The 23,076-nt window shown below is 38.2% G+C and overlaps 1 protein-coding gene across 32 annotated transcripts in view; it reads left to right on the top strand.

The window, feature by feature from the left end:
- Positions 1–23,076, top strand: part of CLASP1 (cytoplasmic linker associated protein 1) — a 286,688-nt gene that overhangs the window by 171,095 nt on the left and 92,517 nt on the right. For 11 of the 32 annotated variants that reach the window (XM_045826128.1, XM_045826129.1, XM_045826134.1 and 8 more), the window contains 10 exons: positions 3,282–3,341; positions 7,187–7,264; positions 8,633–8,800; positions 9,375–9,424; positions 10,186–10,356; positions 12,613–12,660; positions 13,143–13,166; positions 18,226–18,333; positions 20,498–20,524; positions 22,557–22,724. In XM_045826128.1, the coding sequence (XP_045682084.1) occupies positions 3,282–3,341; positions 7,187–7,264; positions 8,633–8,800; positions 9,375–9,424; positions 10,186–10,356; positions 12,613–12,660; positions 13,143–13,166; positions 18,226–18,333; positions 20,498–20,524; positions 22,557–22,724 (902 nt within the window). The remainder of the gene's footprint in view (positions 1–3,281; positions 3,342–7,186; positions 7,265–8,632; positions 8,801–9,374; positions 9,425–10,185; positions 10,357–12,612; positions 12,661–13,142; positions 13,167–18,225; positions 18,334–20,497; positions 20,525–22,556; positions 22,725–23,076) is intronic. The other 21 variants (XM_045826133.1, XM_045826163.1, XM_045826162.1 and 18 more) reach the window with 6 other exon arrangements.

Here is a 23,076-nt window from a genome sequence, read left to right on the forward strand (position 1 = left end):
TGGCCAAATTGTATATAGCTAAGGAATGCAGTCTGCCCTTGACCCACAGTTCAGCTTCTCCTTGGAAATAGAGTGGAGTAGCTTCAGCTCTCTTAGAGATGAGAGTGTGAAGTCAGCAAGGTAGAGGGATGATAGTGAATTCTAGAAGAGACAGACTCGGGTTGGAATATCATCTCTTCCCATGTGCTAATTATTTGTCCTTTTGGGAATGAAAGTATTGGGTGGCCAGAAAGTTTGTTTAGTTTTTTCAGTATGATGGCACAAGTAGTGCTTAGTTGTCTTTAACTTCGTTCAAAACAATTTTGTTAGATTATGTTGTGACAGATGTCACATCAGCGTGCTTTTAAAAAACTTATCAAAATTGGTGAATTTTTGTGCAGCCATTTTAATATTGAAGATAGAAGAAAATATGCAATATCTTAATTGTATTATGCTCTATTTCAAGGAAGGTAAAAATGTAACTTAAATGTAAAAAATAGATTTATGCAGTGTATGCAATAGGTGCTGTGACTGACTCATTGAATGTGTCAACGGTGGTTTGCGAAGTTTCTAGGTACTGCTGACATTTTGGCTAAACAATCCTTGCTGTGGGGCTGTCTTATGCATTGGAAGATGTTTAGCAGCCCCCCTGACCTCTATCCACTAGAAGCCAATAGCAGAAGGCCAACATATTCAAAATATCCAAATCAATAAAATAATTGGCGAAAATGAAAAATGTGTCTTTTATCTTATAAAAAAACTTAACGGACTTTTTGGCCAACCCAGTACTACTACCCCTGTGTAGAGTTGTTCTGCAGATTTACAGTGTCTTAGGTAAAAGGATTTAACATTTAGTAAAAGTAATATTCATCTAATAAATGATAGCCAGTATTAGAATTTGGCTAATACTTGCTGCTGCTGTTATGATTGTTGTTAGTATTGTTTTAGGTCTCCAAGAGAGATTCAAAGTGTGTTTTTCCTTTGTATAAGGTAGAGTTGCTGCAGTGAAGTGTCACAGATCTTTGTGGTGGAACATTACAGGATGATTAATTAGTCAGCTTGGGCTGCTGTAACAAAAGGCTATACCCTGGGTGGCTAAAACAATAGAAATGGGTTTACTCACAGTTCTGGGGGCTGGCAGTCTGAGATCAGAGTTCCTCAGTGGCCCGCTTCTAATGAGGGTAGCTTGCAGAGGCAGCCTTCTCGCTATGTCCTTACACGGCAGAGACAGAGAGAGAGGGAGAGGGAGAGAGAGGGAGAGAGAGGGAGAGAAGGAGAGAGCAAGCTCTCTGGTGTTTCTTCTGAGAAGGGTACCAGTCCCATCATGAGAACCATACTTCATTATCTCCTGAAGGCCCCATCTTTTCCAGATGCCATCATATTGGGGTTAGGGTCTCAACATATGAATTTTGGGTTAACACAACTCAGTATACAGCATTTAACAGTTCTGGCCTTTGGTGCTAAATGTGACTAGTAACCTGCAAGTGCTGTGACAACAGAAATGGCACCTCCTTCATCAGTTTCTGAGATACACACCCAAATTGCTGTTCCTATATTTAGTAAGAACCATGTTTCTTAATGCCTCTTAATGGTCTCTTAAGAAAAAAGAGACCATCTCGCCTAGGCCTCCTGCCTTTAGAAAGGTAGAGAGCCAAAGTACGTGAAGAAAAGAGACAAGCTCTAATCTGAAGTTTGTAATTAATGATGTGTTTAAATAATGCCAACTTTGATAGACCTCTGTGTGTGCTGTTAGTATAAAAAGTTGAAAACAAAACCTAATTACAGGTGATATTTTAAATTAATATATAAGACAAGAATTAGTACTAAAGGTCTCTTTTCACTGAGATAAATACATATAAACATATGCACACACACGTTTAAAATAAGAGAGAGAGAGATGAGAAAAGTCAGACCAGGAAATGACATGAGGAAAAGGGTAGAAAAAGAATAAACAACGGCCTACATTGGGGCAGGGGTGGGGAAAGCAATAGGGGGGAAAAGGATGTAGGCATACACCAGTCTTTCCTTGGAGAAAGTTTGCTGTATAAACCCCCACAGTCCCCTACTACCTCTAGGAATGAGTTTAATTGCTATCCTGTGTGTTCTAGAGCCCCTGTGCTCTTGCACACAGACCATTTCTTGTCTATTGTCCTTGCTGTGTCATGTCTTGGTTACCTTGTATCTAGCACCTAACATAGGATAAGGGGTTATTAAAGATTTATTGAGTGATTAACAATTGCATGAATTATGAGGTTTTGAATTGGGAACTTCTTGGGAAAGAAAGTCTGGTCATTAGACAAAAATTACCTACTGACTTGTTCCTTTGAATGGGTTCCCAAGACTATAAAGATTTATTCCTATAAAGATGGATATCCTGGACTTCACCCGAAATGGTAATGTAATCCAAAGGATATGAGACTGGAATTGTTTTTGTGCACAAATTAGACTAAGGATCACAAAAGTGAAAAAAACTGGAAAAGAAAGGGTACTGAAATAATGAAGAGAGGGAAATAGCTGAGTAGCTCGGAAAGAAAATCTATTGTAAGCACTACCCAGGACCTTCTTAGAAAGAAAATTGAGCAAACACTTTTTGTTTTTCAGTGTATTTTTCTACTTTTTTATGTGCAAGGCATTCTATAAAATTAATACAAAGACCAGTTGAGTTGCCTGATTCTGTAATGTACGTTGATCTTTTGTGCATGTTTGCATACTGTGTTCACGTATTATTTGAGGTAGTATAAAAACAAATGACAAAAGTGTACCTTTTTAGCAATGTTGCCATGAAGCTCAGGCTTCTGATTTGGAGGGAACTCCTATATCCTGTGCCTATATCTCTGTAATTTTTCCTCTTGACCACCATAAATTAATTTTTTAAAGGACTTTTTTTTTCCTTAAAGATTTTATTTATTTATTTTTAGAGAGGGAAGGGTTGGAGGGAGAGAGAGAGAGAGAGAGAGAGAGAGAGAGAGAGAGAGAGAAAGAGAAAGAGAAAGAGAAAGAGAGAAAGAGAGAAAGAGAAACATCAATGTGTGGTTGCTCGGGGTCATGGCCTGCAACCCAGGCATATACACTGACTGGGAATCGAACCTGCGACACTTTGGTTCACAGCCCGAGATGATTAATTTTTTTATTTGCTTTGATTGTGTCAATTCTGATTGCATCTTTATGTTCCATTTTTTTCAGTCATGAAAGAAGAAATTTATCAATTGTAAAAAGTAGCATTGGTTCACTTAAGAAAAAAGCTTTTATTTTCACTAACATACAAATTACTAAGTTACATATTTTTCCTTTACAATTTTCAGACGCTGTTTTGAATTTTTAGATTTACTTTTACAAGAATGGCAAACACATTCACTGGAACGGTGAGCATCTGATGTGCTGTTTTTTCCTGAATTGAATCTTGAGATTTAATGACTGAGGGAATGGTCCAACCCACTTTCTATCAGAAATGAAGGAATCTAAGTATTTGTTCTCATGACTACTTCTGTTATTTCTACTGATGTGAGCCACATAATATTGGTAGAAGCCTTTAGTGAATCTTCTTGATTGTAATATTAAGGTGTCTAGAGATGTAGGTACCTGTGCACTATCACCACTACAAAGCCAGGATTAACTGTTTATTGACTCTGATTCTGCAGCTTGACATTCCTGTCAGTTCCAGTGAGATCAGTGTTTAAAGTTGTTCTTTGTAGGGAGGGTGTTAACTCTTAGGTCTTATAGGAATTTCACTTGTTTGAAAGTTTCCTCTTTGATCCCTCTGTTTTAGGAAGTCAGCAGTTTTCTCTTTATTCAGATTGGTGTTTTATATCATCATAATAAAAAAAGTAGGATTATGACAATTCTTTTTTTTTTAATTCAAGCCCAATTTTCTTTTCTTTTTAAAGATTTTATTTATTTTTAGAGAAAGGGGAAGGGAAGAGGAAATAGAGGGAGAGAAACATCCATTGGTTGCCTCTCCCATGCCCCAGACCCAGGCATGTGCCCTGACCTGCAATCAAACCTGTGACCTTGTGATTTGCTAGTCGATGCTCAACCCACTGAGCCACACCAGCCAGGGCTATCACAGAATTCTTGAAAAATAAAAGCATGCCTCTGAACTCTGAGAGTCATTTTTTGTTATTTCTGAGTGAAATTTGGAGAAATAAATGGTAATGTTATGCCCATTTTTTAATGGTATGTCATATAGTTTATGAAGAGCTTCACAGCATATAAAACATTTTATTAGAGTGGAATTTTAATAAATTGTCCTGACAGTCCCATCCATACTGCAAAGGTCAGAGATGAAACAAACCTAGCTTCCCAGAGGTAAATTTTCATCTGAAAATACTCTGAATCTAGAAGTTAGTCTTACTTTTTTTCCCAATATTTTCTTGTTTTTTAATCTCATGAGTATTATATCCTCTTTATATGTTGGTAGTTTAAGAATTTAGAGGTGGAAAGTGGAAAGAGGGATTTAATGTGGGGATAGGCAAGTAGAACAGAACAGCATGAAGAACTCAGAAGTAGCCCCATGTAGTCCTTCATCCTTCCTCAGTGTTTGTCACCGAGCAGGTACTCATATTAATTGAATAAATGAAGGAGTGAAGGTAAAGACTTTGAATGGGCTGGTAAAATCAGTAGTTCTGTGTTGTATGAGACTATTCATTCCAGTCATTTCCCTTTTTTTAAAACTTTGTGAAATAGACAGTGAGACAATTTAATGTTTTTTTCTGATCTAGGGTAGAACATAAATAAAGAAGATCTATTTATAAAATGTTACATAATTTTACAAAATTGTTCATCATACTTAGTAGTGGAGCTTGGAAAAACATTGTCTTTAATTACAGAAATGTGATGCACATGGTCTCTTTAGTATTAAGATTATAATTATCTCATTAAAATGTCCACAGAAACTAGTTCTGATTATGAAAAAAATGGGGTTTTGTTGTTTTGGCTTATAAAAGATTGAGCTAAGTAAGTATGGCATGAGAAAAATAAGCCACAAATTTTTAAAAATATATTTTATGCTATTACAGTTATCCCATTTCCCCCCTTCACTCCCCTCCACCCTGCATACCCTCTCCCACCCACATTCCCCCCACTTTAGTTCATGTCCATGTGTCATAAGTTCTTTAGCTTTTACATTTCCCATACTATGCTTGTCCTGCCCCTGTCTATTTTCTGCCTGTCTGTGCTACTTATTCTCCATACCTTTTCCCCCTCTCTCCTCCTCCCACTCCCCTGTTGCTAACCCTCCATGTGATCTCCATTTCTGTGGTTCTGTTCCTGTTCTAGTTGATTGCTTAGTTTGTTTTTGTTTTTGTTTTTGTTTTAGGTGTGGTTGTTAATAATTGTGAGTTTGCTGTCATTTTACTATACATGGTTTTTATCTTCTTAGAAAAGTCCCTTTAACATTTCATATGATAAGGGCTTGGTGATGATGAACTCCTTTAACTTGACCTTATCTGGGAAGCACTTTATCTGTCCTTCCATTCTAAAGGAAAGCTTTGCTGGATAGAGCAATCTGGGGTATAGGTCCTTGCCTTTCATGACTTGGAATACTTCTTTCCAGCCCCTTCTTGCCTGCAAGGTCTCTTTGGAGAAATCAGCTGACAGTCTGATGGGAACTCCTTTGTAGGTTACTGTCCCCTTATCTCTTGCTGCTTCTAGGATTCTCTCCTTCATTTTTACCTTGGCTAATGTAATTGTGATGTGCCTTGGTGTGTTCCTCCTTGGGTCCAACTTCTTTGGGACTCTCTGAGCTTCCTGGACTTCCTGGAAGTCTATTTCCTTTGCCAGAATGGGGAAGTTCTCCTTTATTATTTGTTCAAATAAGTTTCCACTTGTTGCTCTTCCTCTTCTCCTTCTGATACCCCTATAATTCAGATGTTGGATCGTTTAAAGATGTCCTGGAGGTTCCTAAGCCTCTCATTTTTTTGATTTCTTATTTCTCCCTTCTTTTCTGTTTGGTTGTTTCTTCCTTCTAGTCCACTCCATCGATTTGAGTCCCAGTTTTCTTCCTATCACTATTGGTTCCCTGTGCATTTTTCTTCATTTCACTTATTGTAGCCTGCATTTTTTTCATCTAATTTGTGACCAAATTCAGCCAGTTCTGTGAGCATCCTGATCACCAGTGCTTTGAACTGTGCATCTGATAGGTTGGCTATCTCTTGGTCACTTAGTTGTATTTGCTGTGGGGCTTTGATCTGTTCTTCCATTCGGGCCTTTTTTTTTTTGTTTGTTTGTTTTGTTTTTGTTTTTGTTTTTTTTTGTCTTGTTGCACCTGTTAGGTATGAGGGGTGGAGCAACCCAGTCACTGGGTTGTGATGCTGTATGTGGGGGCAGTGTCTGAGAAGGAACAATGGCACTTGTTCTGCTGTCCTTCAGATTTCAGTCCCTTCTGCCGCTTCCCCATAGCTAACTGGGCCTTTCTGGTGCTAATTCCCGTGTGAGTGGGCTTGTGCATGTTCTAGGACCCCATGGGTCTGTCCAACGCACTCTCCTGTGAGGCTGGGAGTCTCTCCCTGCACCTCATGCCCCACATGTGTTTTCAATCAGTGTCCTGAGGGTCTATTTCCCGGCGCTGGGACTCTGGGTTGCGTGGTCTGTCTCACTGCCCAATTCCCGTGGTTTGTCTGTGTGTGAATGTGGGACTGCCTGGACAGCCAGGCGCCTTGTGCACAGTGCCTCGTTTCACATTTGCCACCTCGTTGAGTCTACCTGATGCCTATGTGCCCAGGGTCTGCCTACTGTGGTCTTGCGCCCGGGATGACTTATGCGCCCGGTGCCACAGCTTTTTGTCTTTTTGTGCTACAACCTCTCTCTGAAGGCTGCCCGACTCTGCCTTTCCTACCAGTCTGGATGAAAGTGTATTTTTTAACTCCTTGGTTGTCCGACTTCCATACAGTTCAATTTTCTGTCAGATCTGGTTTCTAAATTGTTGCTGATCTTATTTTGGTTGTGTCTACCTATGCTTCCATCTTGGCCAGAAGTCCAATAACTTTTTTAAAAATCACACCAGCAAGTAGGGTTATCCAGGCTACTTACGTGGGGGGTGGGGCAGGGAGGGCACTGCAATGGGATTAGAAGACTTGCAGAAAATGCTCTGATTTTGTTAAGTTGCACGGAGGCTCTCACATTGCCATTTTGAAGCTGTTTCTCATGCTTGTTTCAGTCTGTATATCATATATGTTAATGATTGTTGCTGCTTTCTTCTCTAAATACCTAGACATATATCAGTATTAGCCGAAACAATAAAGAAGGGAATACATGATGCCGATTCTGAAGCAAGAATAGAAGCTAGAAAGTAAGTGCTTATTTGTACACTACTTTTTTATTCACTACTTTTATTTTCATATGCACTAGATTGCCTTATTAAAAACACATTAAGTTGTGTCAAAATATTTTGTTAATCATGACTTATAAAAGGGCATTTCATAATTTTTCTATAGTTTTTAGTTTAAGAGGTTGGTTAGTGCCTAGGCCTGAAAGAGTGATTGATATTATCTAAATATTATCAGAACTGAGGTAGAAAACAGAATGCTCATTTTTAAAGTTGTGAGACAGACACTATTATCCCATGAATCAGAAGAGCATTTACATACATGCTCAGTGTACTCTTTTATTCATTAAGCCCTGTTAAAAACCAAGTCATAATCCAAACTGACTTCTTGATTTACTGTGAAAAAATCCTGATCCACAGGGCTTCTTTTCCTGTGATCAAATCTTTGCAAGTATCAGGTAGTTGTTTGGGAAGTATGCATCACAGTCAGGGGTGGCGGGGTGAGCTGAGGCTCAGGATTATCACAGTGCTGACTAGCTGTTACCATCCACATTTGAGGCAGTTACATTCCAGTCATGTGGCTGTGGCACCGTACGTTCAGTATCTCCCGAGGAATAATTTTGCCAGTATGACCATAAATACCAGAAATTTCTTGCTAAGTCTTTCTCTCAGGCAGGGAGAGCATGGACAAGTACTGTTTTGTACCTGTGATTTTTTCTATGCTTTTGTAGTTGACCAGCTCTTCTCCTAGACACAGGTTAATATTCCTAGCCTGGAATATGACTGTCTCACATAGCCACAATAATACGCCTTGATCAAATACTTGTTGTTCTTTGCTCTCTCAGTTAAGTTATATTTTTTTGGTTTCTGAGTTTTTTTAGAGGATCTCACACTGACACTGAAGCACTCACCACAAGTTTATCTTCTGTAGTTCTATCAAAATAAGTCACAAAATTAATAGTTGGTAAAAACTATTAGAAATATATTTGCTAATGATCTACTTAGGCTGTTTTTATCCTTGTATTGTATTCTTCCCCTCCTCCAATTTTTCTAGTTCTTCAGTTACAATGCAATAACAGTTTTAAATAGTTCTGAACAACTTCCCCTTTTTTGGGGGGGGTACGTCTTATCTAAGGCAATTTTTAAATACCTCAAATCAACAAGTGTCAAATTGCCTTGATAAAAACTACCATTGATGAGGCCCTCTTCAGGTTTTAGGCTAGTTCTGGATGTTTTAGCTCCATCTTCCTTAAGGCCCCCCAGTCTTCTTGCAAATAAGACAGGTAAACAGAATTCCAGTCCTTGAAAATGTTATGTAGTGTACTCCAGAGCTCAGTGAAATACCTGTTACGATCCACTGGCTATAACAGGAAGTTGTGTGGTTCTCCCGAGGTGTTACTGGGGTTTCCACAGTCACTTCAGCAGAGAAGCAGAGCACTTATACCACACCTTGGAGTCCTCCTACCAGAAGGCCCTGCAGTCCCACTTGAAGAACTCGGACAGCATTGTGTCTTTGCCGCAATCTGATCGGTCATCTTCTAGCTCTCAAGAGAGTCTGAAGTAAGGAATTCATTAGTGTGAGATTTTATATTTAGAAATTTGCTGCATGAGAATGCAAGTTCTAGCTGTGTTTGTACGTATATGTGCCTGTTATAAATCCCCATTACCTCAGATGGATTCTGATACTAGGTAAGATACTATGGGAATGGTAAGAAACAGGTGGCCTTGGTCTCTGCTGTAAGTAGTTTTTAGTTAAATTTATGATAGTATAATAGTACAGTTTTGGAGTGAATTGTTTAGTGTCTTCTAAGAGCATGTACGTATTAACTTGGAGACAAGTTTATAAAGAGAGGGCGTTCAAAACCTGGGACTTAATGTAAGATCTTCACTTAGTATTTATAATGTCTGTCTCTAGTTAGGACTTAATCTCTGTGTGTTTGGGAGATAGTCCAAAATATAATGGTAAAGCTTTTTTGAAAATGGGTATTTAAAAGATTGTGGGCCAAATTACCTGAGAAATTCTTAAAACTCTTAAGTACTTCTTCATTCATAATTTTCAATTATAGATTGTGTTTGTATTAATGCACATAAAGTGCACATTTGATAATAAACAGGTGTATACCTTTATTTTTAGTCGGCCGCTCTCTGCCAAAAGAAGTTCTACTGGAAGTACCACCTCCAGAGGTAAGACTGACAGTGTGGAGAAGGCAGTCCATGGAGGCCTCTATTACTAACCCCAGGTGGGCTGAGCTGCTTGGAGAGGCTGCCCTCTGCTCCTCGCTAGGGTTGCAGAGTGAGCTGCTCTGCCCTGCGCTCCAGCTGCCCGCAGTGGAGCCCCACTTTTCCAGGAGCTGTTAGCGGTGAGGGAGACATTGTCAGGAGGACTTATTCAGGCAGAAATTTAGCCCTGTGACCTTTTCTCACTCACTTCCCTCCAGCATGTGTAGACCCTGCCACAGGCAGTACAGAGCTTCACTCTGGTCACTTGGTCAGAGAGTAAAGACAGTTGTGATGCTTTGAGCAGCGGCAATAGTGTGGTGGCCCTTCGAGGCAGGAGAGTGAAATGTTTCCTGAAAAAGTCAGGCATCTGGGTAAGAGTGCACGTTTTTGCCACATCATGAGGAAGCTAGCCAGATGAGAACAATGTTTTATTGTTTTCATTTCTCATACTAACCAGAAATATGTTAATTTCTTTGGGGTTTATTATAATCTTTGATTACAGCAAGACAAATGTAGTAGGTATATATCATGGCAGTCATTTTGAATTTCCTCAGCATGGGTTGAACTTGTCTTTACTGATGAGGAGGAAGTATTGGTTAGTGCTGTGTGTTCCAGCCTCTCTTAAAACTTGGTATTTGCTGTAAAGAAAAGCAAAGTAGTTTTAGCGATATATATTTACAATTCTAGTGTAGTTCTTACTAATGGTTTTTGCTTTACCACTACAGCTTCTTCAGTCAGTACCAAATCTACATCAACAACTGGGTCCCTCCAGCGATCTCGAAGTGATATAGATGTAAATGCAGCAGCTAGTGCCAAATCCAAAGCCTCCTCAGCTTCAGGAGCTACGCCCTTCAGCTCTGCAGCAGCTTTACCTCCAGGGTCATATGCATCCTTAGGTAACCAAATCCCCACCACCTCTTCCCCCAAGTCCTGTCGTTTGAGATGACATGTACCTCTACTCAGATTTATTTAGTTAATTACAAAAGGCAGTAATTGAAGAAATTGTCACCCTTGCAGTGCTGATGTTTAAGTATAAGTGACTTGGTGCACTTACTACTGATTAACAGTTCCCCTTTGTTGAGAGTTCACTTCCTCTGGAGCATCATAATTTTTAGTGACAAGCAGGTACACTGGTGCTCGCATGGTGTGTGGCACTGAGCACGGCCTTCTTTCAGCTTCACTCCCCACTTGATAGCATCTCATACAGCTCCCTCCCATGTGGCCAAAGCTGGCATTTCTCCCTCCTGACATTGGTGGGAGCAGAGGGGGAAGGGTTTAGTGAGGAATTCACCAAAGTACTCACTGTAATTAGATATTTTCTAATTTGAGAATGTAATTGGAGCGGGGAGGTGTGGAAGGAGCAGGAAAGGGATGACAACAGGGTAGGGATCTTCAGAGGAGTGTGGTGGACTTATTTTTTAAGATATTTATTTATTTATTTATTTATTTATTTATTTATTTATTTATTCTTAGAGACAGGGAATGGAAGGAGAAAGGGAGAGAAACATCAATGTGTGGTTGCCTCCTGTGCACCCCCCACTGGAGACCTGGTCCACAACCCAGGCATGTGCCCTGACTGGGAATCAAACCTACAACCCTTTGGTTCACAGCCTGCGCTCAGTCCACTGAGCTACATTAGCCAGGGCTGTTGGCCTTATTAGCCAACGTACTTACACAAGAGTGTTGTCTTTCCACGCACCACTTTGGGAAGAGTGTGGACTTAAAGTGCACGCTCTAACAATAGCCTCAAAGATTAAAAAAATAACAATTTTCAAAAGAATTAATATCTGGCAGAGTGTTATGTCATTTTCTCAGGTTTTCAGCAGATACTACATATCTACCATACGTAAGGCTAATCATTTATTTTATTTTTGTTAAAGCCAAGTTGTCCAAGGCCAAACTCTGGGGACTTTGCTGGATTGGTTTTATTTTGGATTTTATGGAAATGAATATAATTTATACTTCATGAAACATTAAGATGAAATTATGTGATTTACATATTCCAAAATCAGTTCCAAAATTAATGTTCTAAAAATGTTTTGTACATGCAAGCATAATAATAGAACAAACACCAAAAGGAGATCCCGGGCCTGCCATTCATTAGCCTGGGAACCTTGAGAAGGCCATGGAATCTTTGGATCTCCTAAACCAGAGGTGTCAAACTCATTTTCACCAGGGGCCACATCAGCCTTGTGGTTGCCTTCAAAGGGCAGAATGTAATTTTAGAACTATATAGATGTAACTGCTCTTTAACAGTTAAGCGGGAGCTTGGTGTTACCACCCGATAGAAACAAGGCACCGGGCTGGATTAAAACAAGGTGGAGGGCTGGATTCCACCCATGGGCCCTGTTGTTTGCCGCCTATGTCCTATACCCATACATTATTGTAATAATAGCCACCTAACTCAGATATATGATAGGGAAAGAAACTAATTATAACAGGAACATTATTAGTTTGAAAGGTGTATACTTTGGATTGTTTGTTAAATCAGTCTTGTTTTCTGTATGTAAATACCTCATACATGATGGATGCATTTAGTTTGGGAAGAAACCCAACAGGAGCTCTCCTTTTGTGCCATTTAACTGATATAACATTATGTAGGAGTTTTTATGACACTATGTTGCTAGAGGGAAGGCAGTACTCTCTCCTATGGTAAAGTAGTTCTATTAATTTTAGTTCAGTTTTTTAAGTACTTTCCTGTGTTTCCAATGTATTTAACCTACACTTGAGAGTTTGTCATTAGTATTTGTTTCATTGCTAAAAAACTTGAGTAAAAACCATTTAGAGCCCTCAGTAAGTAGCTTTTGTTTTCTGTTCATATTTGGGATATTTTAATATGGACCATGTACTTGTCCCTCAGTGCTAGTCAAAGCACCCTGGTCTTTTGGTCTGGTGATGTAGAGTTGACCTTCACTGGTAAATTTTCAGCCCAGTGTTACCTCTTCAAATAATAAAACCTGGAGTATTCCCATTCTCTTACCTTTTCCTGACTACTTCTAACTCTCCTTATGTTCAAAACAACAAAAAACAAAACTACCCTGAAATACAACATCATCCTACTGAGGAGTTTTTACAATTACTACTTAGGTTGATACTTTACATCTGTGCAGAAGTATAGCATTAAAGTTGATGATCCTTTTCCGAACTTCTAGAGTCCAGACACGTGAGGGAAGATGTGGAATCAGTAGGCCTTGATTCAGGTACCATGCTATGCAGCTTTGCTGCTGATAAGTAGTTGGGATAGGCATTGCTAGAGCGAGCTTCTCTGAACTTCTCACTTGCCTCTGCCCTTTGGGTGACTCGTAGTTTGATTTTTAGTCCTGTGTCCTCCTCCTTACCCCTTTTGGTAGTACTTTGTTCCAAGAATAAGGAACTCTTTATGGAATGAAGGTTGACTAAACAAAAAAAACAACAATCACTATCAACTGAGACCCTGCCCTGGGTTGCCCTTTTTTGTGTTGTTTTCCAAAGGCAAAAGCCCATGATGCTAAGCTGACTTTAAGATCAGGCACTTTTACTTGCTTTTTATTCTGCTTTGCTATTGAACTTGTTTCCCTTTTAGTTTTATTTTAAATTGTACTTTTGCTTTCTTTAGTAGCTAATAACATTTTGCTTTTTAAGTTTTTTAATGTTACTAATTGTTCCCTGTTATCCCTTCCCTTATTTTTTAATTTGCTTAAAGATGGTACTGCCACTAAAGCAGAGGGTAAGCGGTTTGTTTCTTTGATAGAGGTGTGTCTCCCTCTCCCCAGTCCTCTGTTCTCGCCAAGTATTGCCTCCTGCCCACTTGTCTCACTAAGGTCCCTGCATGAGACTGCACGTTCTTCCCTTCATTCTTCGTTCTGTTTTTACTGGGTTTTGCTTTACCTCTACCCACATTCTCCTTCTTTCTTGTTCAATTGTTGTTCCTGTGAATTTTGGCACTTAAGAATGCTGTACATAGTTTTTGACTTTGAGCCCACACTGGGGAGTAGCATTGGTGTGACATTGTGTGCTGCTGTCCTCCTGGCTGCTCGTCTCAGAGTCCATTACTGCTGAAGCACCACCTGACTTTTACATCCTTTCCTTTCTGTTCCTTTCCTTTTTTTTGTGCTTTTGTGGGCCTCTCAGAATTTGCTTTCCTGTTTTGAAAATAAATTTGTGTCAATTATTCAGGTTAAAGGCTCATACAGACTTTCTACCAGGTAATTTACAGACATTTTTTAAAATACATTTTTCTCCCCTAATGATGTTACTGAATTATATCATACCATTTTTATTGGTATCACTGACAGTACCCCATTCATTCATTTATTCTCATTCGTTCACTTATCAATCATGTAGTAAGTGCCTTCTAAGTGCTGTGTGCTCTATACATATAAGGACATAGCATGGTCAAAGGAATGCACGTATCCAGATACACTTTTTGTTTTTACATCACTCTCAAGAAGGCCTTGCTGACTTTGCACTGACCTTTGAATTTTAGACATAGCTATTCTAGTCTGTACAGGTCTTTGATTAGCACATGCTAGATAAGATCATCCCTTTGAAAAGTCTCTAGATAGAAAGTCTCTAGATGATGATTTATATAATTGAAATTTAGGATATCTTCATCTGCTTAAGGTAGTGGCTTAGAACCACCTACCCTCAGGATTATGATTTCACAATGAGGAACTGCTAGTTTACTTTCATATATTATTTAGCTACTGTAAAAAGCTAACCTGCGAAGCAGACTTTGTTTTATCTTGATGTGTTTAGCTCATAGTACTTTTATTTATTTATTTTAATTGTTGTTTCAGCACAGTAGCTCACAATACTTCTAATCTATTACTCTGATTTTATACAATACATTTGTAAGGTGTTACCACTGAGAGAAATTGGGTAAAGTGCAAACAGGATCTCTCTGTACTCATATAGTTACATCCAAGTCTACAATTATTTTCAAGTAAGTTTAATTTAGAAATAAAGCTCTTAAAACTACTCCACTTCTCCAAAAGCATGATTTAATAGAAGTTATGTTCTTAATAGTATTATTTTTATCTATAAGACTAATGTTAAAGTTAGTAAAGCATTTTTTTAAGAGTTTTAAATTTTTAGAAAGGTAGAGGGGAGAGAAGCATTGATGTGAGAGATAAACATTAATCAGCTGCCTCTTGTACACACACCAACCGGGGACTGACCCCGCATCCAAGGCGTGTGTCTTGATCAGGAATCAAAGCTGTGATCTTTCACTGTGCGGGACTATTCCCAACCAACTGAGCCACATTGGTCAGGGCAGTAAAGCATATCTTTTGTAAAAAATGGGGACTTCTTGCCAAGATGGAGGCATAGGTAGATATGTTTTCCTTCCTCATACAACTAAAATAACAACCAATTTAAAAACAAAAAACAACCAGAACTGCCAGAAATCAAACTGTATCAAAATCCAACAACCAAAGAGTTAAATAAAAAACATTCATCCAGACTGGTAGGTAGGGGTGGAAATGGGCAGCAGGGGTAGAGATGGGCAACAGGGTGGGAGGGAACAGGGAGAGGACAGTGACTGGCAGATGAGGCAGTCCCATATTTGCATGCCGATAAACTGGGAGGAACAACTGGAGAGCAAGACAGGGTTCCAGCACGGGGAACTAAAGCCTCAAAACTTCTGGCTGTAAAAACCTGAGGGCTTATAGCCAATGAAACTCCCACTCTCACAGGAGAGTCTGTTAGAGGGGTCCATGGGGTCCCAGAATGTACACAGACCCACCCATCTGATAATCAGCACAAGAAGGGCCCATTTCACTTGTGGGTAGCAGGGGAAGTGACCGAAAGCTGGGCAACAGCTGAGCAAGCAGCATTGTTCCCTCACTGATCCCTCCCCACGTACAGTGCCACAATGCAGTGCACTGCCCTGCTGAATAACTAAGGCTCTGCCCCTTACAATGTAACAGGTGCTCCAAGACAAAGAAATATGGCCTAAATGAAAGAACAGATCAAAACTCTAGAAAAAGAACTAAGCGACAAAGAGATAGCCAACCTATCAGGTGCAGAGTTCAAAACACTGCTAATCAGGTTATTCACAGAAATGATTTGAGTTCAGTTGCAAAATGAAGGAAGAAATGAAGGCTATACAGGGTGAAATAAAGGAAAATATACAGGGAACCAACACTGAAGGGAAGGAAACTGGGACTCAAGTCAATGATTTGGAACAAAAGGAAGAAATAAACATTCAACCAGAACAGAATGAAGAAATAAGAACTCAGAAAAATGAGAGGAGAGGCTGAGGAACCTCTGGGACAACTGTAAATGCTACATCATCTGAATCGTAGGGGGTGTCAGAAGGGGAAGAGGAAGAGCAAGAAATTGAAAACTTATTTGAATAGTGAAGGAGAACTTCCCCAGTCTGGTAAAGGAAATAGACTTCCCAGAAGTCCAGGAAGCTCAGGGTCACAAAGGAATTGGATCCAGGAAGAAACACACCAAGGCACATCATAATTAAGTTAACCAAGATTAAACATGAGAGAATCTTAAAAGCAGTAGGAGAAAAGGAGACAGTTACTTACAAATGAGTTCCCATAAGACTGTCAGCTGATTTCTCAAAAGAGACCTTGCAGGCAAGAAGGGGCTGGAAAGAAGTATTCCAAGTCATGAAAATCAAGGACCTATATCCAATATTACTGTATCCAGCAAAGCTATCATTTAGAATGGGAGGGCAGATAAAGTGCTTCCCAAGTAAGGTCAAGTTTAAGGAGTTCATCATCAGCAGTCCGTTACTATATGAAGTGTCAAAGGGACTTATCTAAAAAATAGAACAAGATGAAAAACTATAAACAGTAAAATGACAACAAGCTCACAACTATCAACAAATGAACCTAAAAAGTAAAAGCAATAACTAAGCAAATAACTAGAACAGGAACAGAATCACAGAAATGGAGATCACATGGGAGGGGGTTATCAAGGAAGGGACTGGTGGAAAATGGGGGAATGGTACTGGGAATAAGAAGCATAAAAGTAGGTACAAAATAGACAGGGGGAAGTCAAGAATATTATGTGAAATGTAGAAGCCAAATAACCTATATATATGACACATGGACATGAACTAAGGAGGAGGCAGTGCTGAAGGGAGGGGGAGATTCAGGGCAGATGAGGACAAAGGGGAGAGAAAAAATGGGACAACTGTAAGAGCATAATCAATAAAAAATACTTTTAAAAATATAAAGAATGCAAGAGAATGGTAAACAGTGGGTAAAGGATCATGTTACCAATTGTAGAGGAAGATAAAGGATATAAGGATGAGAGCAAAGAAGATTTTTATTTTTTAAGCTGAATGGGTATGGATGTTCATTTAAAAAATCAGTTTTTGACTTAAATATTTTGTAATAAATTTAAAATAAGAAATTCAGTCTTTGTTCATGTTCACTCTACCTTGGTGCCTGTCTTACTTTAGCTCGGTGATGTCCATAGGAAAGTAAAAAGTCCTCACTCATAGGCCAACAAGCCAGGCAGGCACAGGTATCCAAACCAGTAATGTGACCTTGGACAGATTAATTCATTCCCATTTCTTGGTTTCCTCATTCTTAAATGGGGATAATTACTTATATGTTGTTTTGAGGATTCTGAGTTCATACATATACACTCTTAGTGTAATATATAGTATAGCTCCTAATTTTAGTATAGATTCTAGAATTTGTGTATGTCTTTCCTTAAACTGCTATTAAAAGTCATTCATTTTAGTTTTCTTTTAATGCAATACTTTTCTTGCTTCTTACCTCCCTTTCTTGAACCTTTTTCAAGCCTTAAGATTTGTTTTACTGTGTTGCTTTTTCTGCAAGCTTTCTCTCATGATGAGCTAGAAGTGATTTTGAACAATATGAGAAGCCATTAGGGATTCAGATTGGTTTGTGTTCTCTCTATCAGATTGCTGTATGGCAGGAGAGGCATTTTGTACCCCCTTTGAAGCAACAAAATCCCTGAATTTAAAGTTTAGTTCCTAATCACACAAGTCTGTCTGTTCATCAGTGATTTACATTTCTGAATTTATTTTTAATTTTATCTTTTCATGGTTCAATAATTGGGGTTAACAGGCCACTAGAGTGGGAAACTTCATAAATGCCTACAACATGGTATTATTTTTAGGTCATCATTTCTCTAGGTGCTTCTAATACTTATATTTTAAAAATTTATTTTTTAAAAATTTTATTTTTCAATTACAGTTCACATTCACTATTATTTTGTATTAGTTTCAGATGTGAATATTTATTCTTTTTATTTTTTGCAGCCCAGAAATTTATGGCCACACATGCTTTATAATAGGAGTTTAATGCTACTTATCAAAACACATTTATAATCCAGGGCATTGTAGCTTTTGTTGATTGCTGAATATTTTGCATTTACTCATTTTTTTCTATGGTATTTTTAAGACAACAGCTAATGTTTTCTGCTCCTGGAAATTTGACATTTGTAGCCAATAAAAAAGCATATTTAATCAGAAAAAATTGTGAGAAAAATCCTCAAATAAATGTCACCTCCTCATCTGAAAATATGACATGCTAAAGTCATCAAAATATTGGCACCTGATAGGTTCATGGCTCACTTTCAGGAGTTCCTAATGCATTTTTAGAATTTGTGTGTACAGATCCCATGCATGTGTGTGCGCATAGGGAAACATGTTAGGACCACACATGGGGAAGACTGCTCCCTCTGTAGGTGGCCAAGTCAGTGCACTTTGCTTATGGGTAGGTTGTTTCCTCGTGTAGGTCATACTTACTGAAAACCTATGGAAACACTGTTTCTGCTGTATTCCCCAGGTCGGATTCGCACAAGACGACAAAACTCTGGGAGTGCCACCAATGTCGCTTCTATACCTTCTGATAATCGAGGCCGCAGTCGTGCTAAAGTAGTTTCACAGTCCCAGCGTAAGAAGTATATTTCATGCTCTCTGTTATCTTGGTTTTATTTAATAGCCTGTTCTCATTGACTCCAGGGGAAAACAAATTTCTGTGGCTCTAAGATACTGTGAGTAGTCTTGATGTTTCTTGGGTAAGCTTACAATGGGAGTGTTCAAGTGGACTTTTGTTTCCTGCCCAGGTGATTTAAATATTTTATCATTCCTCATTAAAGGTTAAAATGTACTTTCTCTTCCTCTCCTCAAGCCTCTCCAGCTGAAACATACCTGGACCGTGACCCATTTTTCTATTGATAAGCAATCCTCCTGTTGTAATTTAAGAGCCATACCTGGAAAGATGACTATTAATGCCAAGTCTTCTTTCCAGTGGTCATAAGTAAATCCATTAAAAGCTCTGCCTGCTAACCCTCTGTTCTAATATCACAGCCTGCTTTCTTTCTCCTCTTGCCTGTGTGAACCCTTGCTTTGCACAGTGGCCCTTGCCTCCATTATTGCTTCTCTGTATATGTCAAGTCACGTGGTTTGTTAGCCTGAGACATGAAAGCAGCCATAGATGGAATGAATGTACTAGGATCTAACCCTGGTGTCTCATTTCTCAGCTGCATGTGACTTTGAGTCACCTGCTCCCTTTCTGTGCATGAAAAGTAGAGCTGGGTGGCAGGGTTCGCCTGAGCAAGCTCAATGTGTGGAAGGAAGTTCCCTTCATCAGAAGCTACAATTACTCTCTCCACACAGCACTCTTCAGCTGATGTGTCTGCCTTCCTGTTTGTAGACAACACTTAGTCTGTGCCCAACCCTCATTCCCTCTTGGTATTTAGAATGCCTTTCTCAGCTCCTTCTGAATTTGGATACTTTTTCCTGTCCCTTTGATAACTATAGTCCTTATGGTAAATAAAAGCTTATATCCTTTCTGAAAAGAAAATGCAAGGTCAGTTGTATTGCTGCCATCAGTAAGAGTATAGAACCCAGGCTTGCCTGACACTGAAACCCATTTTTTATACTACACAGCATGGATTGTACAGGTGTAATCCAGAAGCTTCTAGAACCTTGGCAGCAATACTCTGGTTCTGGTTATTCTGTTGAACCATAGTGTTGCCTGGAGTCCATGATCCCTTTTCTTGCAAATTCAATATGTGGAAACGGAGCTGAATAAAAAATGTCTGACCCTTTTAGCTGTGCAGTATTACTTCCTTTCTTAGAGAGTGAGGGTTGAATAGTATTTTACATATCTTCATTTATGTCCACTGTGTATTGGTTTTGGCCTCTGCCAGGGGCCCTTGCCTCCAGCTGGGTCCTCTGCTTAGGAGGCGGTACCAAGATTAAAGTCCTTCTGGAATAGGGGTGAGGATGATGATAAGCTTTAATTCTTCAGTTTACAAAAACACTGTACCGTCCCTGATTTAAGCCTCCACTTTAAAAACTCTTCAGTTTCACTTTACTTACTAAAGGAAACAACATCAACAAATGATAAAGCCTGGATCTTAAACTTATACATAGGAATTAAATATTTTTTAAAAAACATTTTAATAGGAAGAAAATAGCATATTTATGTATTTTACAAATGTAGATATACTAGTATTTAGAGTCCTGGTGTAATAGTAAGTAGATTTTATTAATATATTTAGGGCCCTTAACAATTGGCATATTTTAAATATTTGAAGACTTAAATATTTGAGTCTTTAAATACTTGAGGATTAATATTTAAATATTTGAGAATTTGGCATAAGGCACTTAAGGTGAAACTAGTTAATAGCAGCCCCTTTTAATTCATTTATGTTCGTTGAGCACTTGGTCAGCCCTGTTTCAGATGATAGTGATACACAGATTAGTAACATACAGTCACTTCTCTCAGGTTGCTAGGAGCAAGAGAGCAGGTATACTCCCAGAGGGTAAGACATCTGTCTTACTCTTCTCTGCATCCGCTACACCAGGCACTGTGCCTGGCACATTGTAGGTTTGTGTTTCATGTATAGTTGGGAAATAAATGCTAAATAGTGTGACATATATGAAATAATGAACATGAGTACAAAAATAGGAGGAACAAGATGTAGAAAAAATAGCTATTTTGCTAATGTGTTTGTGAACAAAGACATGTGTTTGCATGCTGACCTTCTGTATTGTATTGTCTTTTAATCCACTTTTTGCCTGTTCTTTGGTTTGCTCTCTTAATCAAGGATCCAGATCTGCTAATCCTGCTGGTGGTAAGACATTTCTCTTCTTGCTAATTTTATTTTTTTTTGGTCCATTCTCTCTCACCCCATATTCCTTGCACAATATTACTGGTAAATTCTTTATTATGAGCTTAGTTAATCTTCCTGCATTTTCTCTGTATGTTGAAATTCTAGAGTTTGAAATGGATTTCCTTTCTACTTGTACATAGCTTAATAGTATATTTGTATGCTCAAACTGTGTGGGCAAATTAGTAGATCATGAGGTGGGTTTTTCATGGTAATGTGTACTGGTGATTTTTACAATGAATATCACTTTAAATTATAGTTAAATCATTATAAAGTACTGATTTTTGTGAGTAGTCACCTAGGTGATTCATTTGAATGATGGGTGTGTGTGTGTGTGTGTGTGTGTGTGTTTAATTTCCAGTTGTATTATTTCAAAGGTTTTACCTTTGGTTCATCCTTATTCTGGTAAATAATAATGCGCATTTTATGTTTTACAATTTTATTGCCTTCTAACTTAAATAAATGACCTAAGTAAATGGCTGCCATTTGGGTGTGTTATTATGATACTTAAAATTTTGCTGTTTTCTCTAATTTTGTCCCATAAGAAATAGTTATTTAGGTGTTTAGCCACTTAGCCATAGTGAAAATTGCTAACCATATCATTTGTTTTTAATCTCTAATTTATCTCATACATCTCAGGGAATGTGGTCTGTATGATGGCTACTTTTGTAGATTTTTTTTTTAAAAGATTTTATGTTTTAGACCAAGGGGAAGAGAGGGAGAAAGAGCAAGAGAGAGGGAAATGATTTGAGAGAGAAACATTGATAGGTTGCCTCTGGCACACCCCCAACCAGGAACTTGGCCTGCAACCCAGGCATGTTCCCTGACTGGGAATGTAACTGACAATGTTTCCGTTACTGAACAACACCCAACCCAATGGGCCACACCAGTCAGGGCTACTTTTGTAGATCTTTGAGATTTCCTTTGAGGCTTAGTGTACATTTGGGGTTTGTAACGTGTGGAAAGGTGGAAAGAATGTATATTCTGTTTGTTGAGTTACACATGTATGTATATGTGGGAGATGTGTTTATACATACCTATTTAATTTTGACTGCTTGCTCTGTCGATTTCTGAGAGGTATAAGAGCCTTTCAGTAGTTATTGGTCTTTCTGAGAGGTATTTTAATAATTATAACTGTTTCAATTTCTTCCTATAACTTTAGTCTTATACTTCAAAGCTGTGTTATTTGGAGCATAAAGGTTCATGATTATATCTTCATGGACAATTCTTTTATCATTATGAAATATCCTTTGTTTTAATGCTATGTTTTATTCTATTTTGTTGTTAGGTGTGTTGTTTGTCTCTTATAAACAACATACAGTTGATTTAATTTTATTTTTTTAAAGCCAATCCAAAAATCTTTGTCTTCTAATAGGTGATTTTAATCTAGCCACATTTATTATGATTACTGATAGGTTTGAACCTATGTCTAGCATTTTATTTTATAATTTTTATTTATCATGTTTCTAGTTATTTCTTCCCTCTTCTTTCTTCCATTTGTTATATTAATAGGGTTTTCTTGGATCCATTTTTGACCACTAATGTTTAAGAAATTCCTGTTATATTTATATTTCTACTCTTCTAGCAGTTATACTTAAAAGTTTTGACATGTCAACTCTGACAGTAAAAAAATAATAAACACTTTTTTGGTTATTTCTAGAAATTTGCTGTGGAACAGGGAGGCTGTTTGTACTCAGTCTGCTCTTTTGAATCAAATTTTAGTTATTTTTATAACATTCTACCAGTAAATCTCCTGTGTATAAATATTCTTTTATGATAATTTGATGTTCTTTTATGTTCCTACATTTTTAAAAAATTAGTATTAACACCAGCTACAAAGCTATTTTTATATTGGATTCAAATTAATGTATAAACTGGCATCTGAAATTGCTATAATTTATAGCAATTATAGCAATTTATTTTATTATAGCAATTTATTTATAATTTATTCCCTGCTTATATCCATTATTCAGTTTTGGTTTTGCTTCATTTTTAGCTGGCAGCCGGTCAAGTTCCCCAGGGAAATTGTTGGGAAGTGGTTACAGTGGCCTTGCTGGGGGTTCCTCAAGAGGCCCATCTGTGACATCCTCTTCAGAAAAACGAAGCAAGATACCCAGGAGTCAGGGATGTAGCCGAGAAACAAGTCCAAACCGAATAGGATTAGGTAAGGATTCTCAAAGACCTTGGAACACCATTTCTAACTTGCTCTGAATTTTTATTATAATCTAATGACTACTTCTAATCTAGGAAATAGAGGTCCATTTTTGAACTGAGGATGTCATTTTGCCTGTGTTAAAAAGACATTTTGATTTGTCCTTTTTACAGATTATATGTGTTCAGGTTTCAGTTATAATTGAAAAGGGTGTGGGGCTTACGGTTCAAACTGATGAGAGAATTGTATCATTGAGGGCTTTTGTGTTTCAGAGTCATTTTGCAAAATACTAGAATTGGGGGAATGGGCAGAATTTTTTACTTTACAATTAAGCAATTTTTGCATTTCATTTTTCTTTCACCGA

This window comes from Phyllostomus hastatus, unplaced genomic scaffold (assembly GCF_019186645.2).
Source record: "Phyllostomus hastatus isolate PE091 unplaced genomic scaffold, TTU_PhHast_1.1 phas_scaffold_60, whole genome shotgun sequence".
In the NCBI taxonomy this organism is placed as follows: Eukaryota; Metazoa; Chordata; class Mammalia; order Chiroptera; family Phyllostomidae; genus Phyllostomus; species Phyllostomus hastatus.